The following is an 8,436-nucleotide window of genomic DNA, read 5'->3' as shown; positions in this document are numbered from 1 at the left end:
GTACAAATGACGAGGTATTCATAGTAATTAACAAAGTACAATTCGCAGAATTGTAGCCTTACAGTTTGACATCAGAGATCCTTTTTTAGTCGGCCACTTTAAACGATCTTAGTAATTTATTATGAACTAAGATTATTTTCGAAATACCTACTGTATTTAGAAATTAATGAAAACATACACAAAATATTATTATTTTAACTTCCGTAGTTAAATTATACACTTGCAACACTGGTGCATGATTTCCATTGAAGATTTCAACTTCCTTCCGGTTTGATAGCTTCCATCCCCTGATTTTCTGGATTTTCCTCCTGTTGATCAACTCAAAGAAAAAGATCAGAAGATATCAAAATGGTAAGATTACATCTTGTACTAATTAACTTTGATCACTTTTAGCAAAATAGATACATATTGTGATTGTTTTTCTTCTTTTAGTGAAGTGTATTTGTATTTATTTGGAGAAATTATTTATGAGGCCATTACTATCAATCAATACCTGTATCAGTGACCTACATCGAATGATATGAATAAATTTTGCGAAATGTTTATGTTTACAGCTCAATTTGCTGCTTCAAATTGTTTATCAAATGATTAAATGTACAAAGACAATACACAGTCACCACTATTATGAAGCAATATAAAAAAAAAAACAAAAAAATCTATTGCGACGTTCTTATTTTGAACTTTTAAGTTTTTTTTAATTCTTAATGGTAGCCCAGCGATATGAGCTATATTTTATTGAAGTTAACAATTTTTTTAGTTTGTCGGTGAACCTGTAACCAATGACCAGTTGCGTGAGCTCATCACGCACCTGGAGACCGACTCAGAGATGTGTTATGATAAGACCCTGCAGAATAGGGACCCTGATCCCAAGTGGGAGGAGTTGGCTAACAAGCTCAATAACGTACCAAATGGTACACTCTGCTCCACCCAGCGCTGGAAATGTGTAAGAACTTTATACTTACATTTTTTTATCTCTCATGCAAATATTGGTATAAGCAAGCAAGTACTTCATTAAAAGCAGATTTGTAATATGCTTTTAATGAAGTACTTGCTGATCATCAGAAAAACAAATCTAACATGTTACAGTCCATAAAATTACAGATTATTGAATTGTGTACAGGCGCTATCAAAAGTAATTACATTATATCATATTTCTGGATTTTTTAATATTTTGATAGATGTACTTATAAATATTAAGTATCTTATAATTTGAAATATATTTTTTAACAATTACCTACACTAATAAGTTTATTTTGCTGGCTATAGAAATTTACTGGTACTTCGGCACAAAGAGAATTTACTTGTTGCTATTGGCTATTGATACATAAGCAAATATTAAATTTCTGTTTATTGTATATCTATAATGAAGTGAATAGCTTTTAAGGAGTTCCTTAATCTTTACTGGGCCAAATAAAGATTTATTTATTATTGGGCATTGTATTAATATTTTGTATGAACAAAAAAAAATGCTTTCCGGGGAAAATCATTAATTCAGATTTCACCTAAAATAGCAGAGGTAGCTGATTTCAACACTAGGCACTCTACCCCCACTCAGAGATGCGAATGCATAGCATCATGGCAGTTATACCTGAAGTTGTAGGCAGAAGTGTACGAAATACACCCACATTTCGTTGTGGGCGAGCATATTGCCCTATATCGAGTACGTTACTAGACTCCGGACTACCATCAAGAAATATTCTAATATAAATTCGAAAATACCAACAGTACTTTCCCCGACGCGGAAATTGAATTTAATGATCGGCATTAGGATATAGGTATTTACCTACTGCGCCGTTATTATGGATAGTTTTTAGATATAAATTAACCCCAGGTGGTGAGCAACTGGAAGCAGTGCATGAATTGGGCCGACGAGCCGTGCACTGATGAGATCGTCAACCCTCGGAGCGTGTTCGCCTTGAGCACCCGCCTTCAGAAGCTGATGGATGAGGAGAAGCTCCTCCTCAAGGGCACTAACGTGAGTAACGAGAATTACATAAATTAATTATGATTTAACAGTTTTCGGGAAAGGGTTTTAGGAAGGTTTCGATTCGTTTGGGTTATGTCGGTTCGTTGATAGATGGCTGATAAGGAATTTCTTTTATTTCACTTGGAATCTGTTTTTAAGTTTGTTTGAATGCGTTAATATTAGGAACTACTGATTTAGGTACCTATATTAAAAATATTTTTTTGTGTGTTGAATAGTCCACTCATTGAGGAAAGCCTTTGGTTATATAACATCACGCTATGGCTAATAGGAGTGGAACAGCATTAAAAATGTTGTGAAAATGGCAATTTCGTAAAAAAATTGTGTTAATCCAGAATCCTGGTGAAAACGGCGGGCCGTCTGAGGACAGCGAGAACCGCGAGGTGTTCCGTCGCCCGATACTCAAGTTCTCTCGCAAACGTTACGGAGGACGGAACGGCAGGCGATACGGCGAGATTTACAGTAAATATTGCTATCTTTACTAGTTTTTTTCTGCCTTTGTACCAATTTCAGATTTTCAGTATTCGAAATAAAGTCGCTTTTATTCGGCTGCTAAACGATACAATCTGGTTAAACACATTAGTATATTTTTACCTGGGGAAATAATTTCTCGCAAAAGTCGCAGAAGCTAATATTTTAATATGAAAATGAAATAATACGTTTACCAACTTCATAAAGTACTCAGGAGCTTGAATGTTAAGTGACTGTTTCATTTCAGTTTTGACCGACCACCGCCCAAAGCATAAGCCAGCTGGCTTGAAGGCAATTTGCGATAACAATGTCGGTAAGTCATCATTGATTATACTTTCCAGTACTTTATGGTTTAAGAGGCTTGAATTCTGAAAGAATTTGAGCGAGGGAAGGTGACTCGATCTCCTTAAAAGTATTTCTCCTGTCTTCCCCTGTCTATTAATTTTATTTAACCCCACACACAAGGGGCTGGGCCTTGGTCGCCCCTAGTTGATCAATAATATTTTGGCGTAATGCACAATACTCACTATCGCTCTATGACTATCTAAAATCTCAGGTAAGAAAGAGGGGGGCGATACGGAGAAGCGTATCATGGAGACGCAGTTGGACCGTCTCCAGAACTTCTCCGAGGAGCTGGAGGACCACATCCAGGATGTGCAGACTCGCATCCAAAAGATCAAGGACATTTGGGAGCATGATTGTGACGCTTGTCCAGCAACCGCGGCTAACAGTCAGGCTAAATCTGATGCTATCACCCTGGCTACAATCGAGGCTTCAGCTGCGGCTAAAACCCAGGCTACAATCGAGGCTACAACACAGTCTATAATCGAGGCTACAACACAGGCTGTAATCAAGGCTACAAGCGCCGCTAAAACGGAATAAACGTCTTTATCATAATATTGTAGTGATCTCTATGTTTCATGACAGTATTTTTAGAATAAGGCTCTGTATCGGTATACTTGACGATTTTTTGAAGTGTCAAAATTTACTCAAAAAATTGACGGTTTGTCAAACTTTTGACCGCATAGTCAAATATTCGACCATAACTTGGTCGAGATTTTTATTTGACAAAGATTGGCGATTTTTAAAATTAAATCAAAATTGGCGATTCATAATGATTTGATGTCAAAATTTTACCCAATTATTTTTAAGTGAAAAAAAAATGTGTCAAAGTTTGACCCTAAATTATAATGTGATAGAAAAATTTTGGTATTTAAAAAATACCTTATTTTTTGAGATCATATTTAAAATTTAAACGTCCATTTAAAATTGGCTTATAGTTAAATGGACCTATATCGTCTTTTTAGAAACTCAAAATTTGTCCGTATTTTTTGAGAGAAATCTCAAAATTTTGGCGAAATCCTTTTTAAAGCACAAGTATTAAAACCGTACAGATATTTTAATGATCAAAGATTTATAAATTAAGCATTTATTATAGAATTAAGGGAAAATAAAGAGATGCCATAGTAGCCTGCTGATTGACTGGTAAAAAGCCGAGTTTAATACGCGTGAATGAAAGTTAGAAACGAATGGAATGGCCTAGAAATAATTGTTAGTTAAAAACCGACTGAAAAATGTCACTTTAGTCACGAAACAAACGAATGATGTGTTCAAAGATACACATTTTCAAGCATCTCTAAGAAAAACACACTTTATATCTTTACTATGGCAGAGAAAATAAGCCATCAATGTTACGCATTTTAAAATTGTATGTCAATAAGTACTCGTTAGCTCTTGATGACATAGAAAACACTACCTACCTTTAAAACTAAAGAGCCATCAAATTCGGTCCACCCAGTAAAAAGTTATAAAGTAACAAACATAAAAATAGACGAATGGAGAACCTCCTCTTTGTTTGAAATCGGTTTAAAAAGAAAGATTGAGTTGAAACAGGAAAAGACTGAAATGTATTGAGGAAGTCTGGATCTCTTATAATAGTGTATTCAGCAACATTTTGTTTATACAGTAACTATATTTTTTTACTTAAATAATCGTTTTTCAGATGATTTTTGATATTATAAAAAAAATATATTCCTTTTTTTTTTATTTTAATAAAGCTCTGGTTTTCCCGTTACTTTTGTTTATAACAAAATCACTGCACTGCTAATCGAAATCTAAAAATAACATCCCGAGTCCAACAAAACTTGGCCGAAATCATATCAATACTCATGTGCAGTGTTTATCAATTAAGACAATTAATGCTGAATACATTATCATTTATAGTAAAATATTAGTAGATAATTAAATAAGCTGCAAATATCAGTCACTTTATGTCAAAATGCAAAACAAACGTCGGGTAAACAAGATCTATAATATACAGTCGTGCATTAAGACCCGTTGCATTATCTATACTATACTTACTAATATTATACTTACTTACTTACTAATATTATAAAGCTGAAGAGTTTGTTTGTTTGAACGCGCTAATCTCAGGAACTACTGGTCCGATTTGAAAAATTCTTTCAGTGTTAGATAGTCCATTTATCGATGAAGGATATAGGCTATATGTCATTTCGCTACAACCAATAGGAGCAGAGTAGCAATAAAAAATGATTAAAAAACGGGGAAAATTTTGACCCATTCTCTCTTATGAGACGCGAGCGAAGTTTCACGGGTCAGCTAGTAATACATACTACTAAGAACAAAATCGAGTTAATTAACTTCCTTTTGAAATCAACATCTGAAATAAAATTATTTAAAGTGACTGATATTTGTTATCATTTTTTGAAATACATTCCATCTTCATTGTCTATTCTATCCGTTTCACTTAGATGTTTTAAAACAGTAAAAATGTGTTGTAACGATCCTAGGGCGTGTATTTAGTCCCTAGTGAAAGACCTAGATAAATAAAAAATATACCTGTGTCACACATTTGTAGAACGTTCAATAAATGTCTTCAGTGGAAAATATATTAGTGTTTTATTTAAACTGGAAAATCATATAATATAATTATTTAAAGCCAACTCCCTCACTAAGACTATTGTAAGCATACAAACAACGGGGCTCATAGCACAACCAGACCCCAAACAACTATTTGTGAATCGCACAAATAAAACTGTACCGTGTGGGAATCATACCCTTCGGTCGGAATGGCAGCGGCGTGGCGACTGGCGACCTTAACCACTGCGCCACGGAGACAGTCTCATAATGCAATTGTGTGTAACAAGCGTATGTAACAATATAATTGTTGGTCATTCTTCTATGCTTAACCTGCTGAACGGATTTTGATAAACTACACAGCTAGTTTATAACCAGGACTAGGAAAATCATTTCATGCAGATGAAGACACATTAATAAAATTTGCCTACAAGCCATACTGAAAATATTTTTAAAAGTACAATATAATTGCGAGAAATCACTGTTTAATTATCACAACTGAACCACTGTTTCACCACCACGGTTTGATACTAAAAGAAATTTGTATGGAGACATTTTACCCGGTGACATTTGTAAAATTATTAATGGAAATAAACCCGATACCTATCGTATTAAATCTTTAATAGCTACTAGACAGACACATAAACAGCGGCGCCTTCGAAATAAATGAGTGTGGGAAGACGTAGGTGTATCGCATCCCGTCTTATAGCCCAACACGTATGTATGTATACTATTATCTTACGTCAAAAGGTAAGAAATAAATCTATTTTTATTTATAGCCATATCGGAATTCAGCCTGAATAATTCGCAACTTAAGAGCCAATAGATGAGGGACAGTGATGACGCAGATCGTGTTTATTAATAAAAATGTATTTCTTAGAAGATCCTGGACAGACGAAGACAGAAACTTAAAGTTATAGGAATTACCATTAACGGCATCAGGTAGCGAAATTTACTTTCTTGAATATTTATTCAGAATGACATAAGTAGTACAAGTAGTAAATAGCACAGTGCACCACAAAATCTTTCAAAAGCTCGGTGAGTATCTATTTATAATACGGTCAGTCGGACACATTATTCAATACCTACAGTCAGAAACATATTTGCATTGTGCATTCGACAAACGAATCGAAAAAAGGAAGAACATTCTCAACATAGGCATGCACTGAAAGTCTGAAATACTCGCACAGAGACATGTCTAATCGTGACATGTATGTTTTGAAATGCGACGAGACGAGATGCGGCGACGGCACGTGCGAATTGCAATGTCGGATTTGTTGTGAGACGTGTCTGTCTGTCTGTCAGGATTTTTGTACGTCCATTTGCACTGGCCGTAAGTTTGTATGTATTCTTTTTAAAGTTCTTTTGATATGTCATTTTTTGGAGGGGTTTAACTTAAAAAATACTACTTTGAAACAACACTTTATGTATCTTAAGAATGTACTTAATGACTAAGGTAAATTAAATATCAATATTTTATGTTCTATTATTTCGCCATTAGCGAAATAATCAGGAATGCGTAGAGGCGTAGCGCTTTCGTAGCACGTGCGTAGCAAGTAGTACATCTGTAGAATTACTTACCAAGAACTGTATTCGCAATTACTTTTTAATAAACAGCTGGAAACTAAGACATAGACAAGTAATAAACCTTAATTCAAGCTATATTCAAAGGTTAACCTTTCGACGTGCGCACCCTATAACCTATAAAAGTTACGATGATAATAACATAAAGGCGAGCCACTAAAAATACACGAACTCCTTACACTAACATATTATGTAAAATATATTCGTACATAAACACAATTTACTAAAACTACGACCTGTATTATAATGGTCAAGTGTGAGCTGTAAAGCATTTGTGCGGTTCGGTTTAAAACAGCTTTCAATTTTTTTTCAAGCAAATCGTGATAATGTTAACATAAATAGACGTATTTAGAAACAAAGAAAAATAAGAGGATCTATATCAACTTCTACCTTAATATTGAGAATATAAATTACACACGTATTTTATTTTTTTGCCGAAATTCTAGTCCATAACCTGTTTTGCTGGGTGTTATAGAAGTGAGTCATAGAAGTAACAATGACTCAGAGAAGGGAGGGACACTATAGACAGGAAATCCTTATCACTTATACTGACCTACCACCCCTAATGATTCTACTAAAAATACAAAGCTGAAGAGTTTGTTTGTCTGATTCTATGCGTTCTTAGGTGTTAATAGTCTAATGACTAGGGAAGGCTATAGGCTATAATATAACATCACGCTATGACCTAAAGGAGTGGAGCAACAATTAAAAAGTAAACTGGTAAAATATACGTGTAAATTTAAGACTTAACCAATAGGAGTGGAGCAGCAATAAAAAAATATTCAAACACAACCTAAACTAGTATAAGTGTAAATGTTGAGACTTATATTTCTCACCCAATTATCATCATCATTCATAGCTTTTCTATAAACACTACATAAGCCTCTTCTTCTTAGTGGGTAAGTTTTCAATAGATAAGGAACTCTAAGGAAACTAAAACACTCATAACAATTTTACTCAAGATATACGAGTTTGCCGGTGAAAGTTCCTGCTTATAAAGATATTGGCGGCATATGTCCCTAAAACGAATACTTTCTATCGTTTATCATTGAATTAGTAAATCGGTCAACCATGATGAAGGTCTGTAAGTCATCATCATAATCATCATGATCTGAGCCGGGAATCGTCCACTGCTGGACAAAGGCCTCCCCCATCGAGCGCCAATAGGACCGGTCCTGGGCCGCCCTCATCCATCGGACTCCGGCAACCCTTACCAGGTATGTAAGATCTCAATAAGAATAATAACAGATATTAATAACATCGAAAAATAACACTTTCAGAGGTAAGTTCAGGTTTTACTTAAAAGTGACAGAAAGAAAAGGGTGTGATAATAAGGTCTCGAGCAGATCCCTAGGTCGTGTTGTTGTAATTATATTCTTTAGTCCTATATGTTTGTATACTATATCCTATAGTACTTATTTTTTGTATAGTTATACCAAATTATACTATCTGAAAAACTGCGATGTTGTTATTTAACAGGTTAAATATAAAGTAAGTAAGAGTTTATATTAAACGCTTCA

At 34.5% G+C, this 8,436-nt stretch overlaps 1 protein-coding gene across 1 annotated transcript; it reads left to right on the top strand.

Moving 5' to 3' along the window:
- Positions 1 to 226: 226 nt before the first annotated feature.
- LOC142972596 (uncharacterized) lies at positions 227 to 5,364 on the top strand. Its single transcript, XM_076113847.1, has 6 exons — positions 227 to 351; positions 758 to 943; positions 1,832 to 1,975; positions 2,320 to 2,446; positions 2,703 to 2,768; positions 3,012 to 5,364. Exons 1-6 carry the CDS (start codon positions 349 to 351, stop codon positions 3,335 to 3,337), a joined length of 852 nt encoding a protein of 283 aa, XP_075969962.1. The 5' UTR covers positions 227 to 348; the 3' UTR covers positions 3,338 to 5,364.
- The last annotated feature ends 3,072 nt before the right edge of the window (positions 5,365 to 8,436 follow it).

This window comes from Anticarsia gemmatalis, chromosome 4 (genome assembly GCF_050436995.1).
Source record: "Anticarsia gemmatalis isolate Benzon Research Colony breed Stoneville strain chromosome 4, ilAntGemm2 primary, whole genome shotgun sequence".
NCBI classification, from domain to species: Eukaryota; Metazoa; Arthropoda; class Insecta; order Lepidoptera; family Erebidae; genus Anticarsia; species Anticarsia gemmatalis.
The sequence above is the reverse complement of the archived record's forward strand: the minus strand, read 5'-3'. Positions and strand labels throughout refer to the sequence as shown.

Bases quoted from the DNA above. Each gene is read 5' to 3' on its own strand.
- LOC142972596 (XM_076113847.1), top strand. The intron at 944-1,831 runs GTAAGAACTTTA...AATTAACCCCAG, and splicing joins CCACCCAGCGCTGGAAATGT to GTGGTGAGCAACTGGAAGCA. The intron at 2,447-2,702 runs GTAAATATTGCT...GTTTCATTTCAG, and splicing joins GCGATACGGCGAGATTTACA to TTTTGACCGACCACCGCCCA.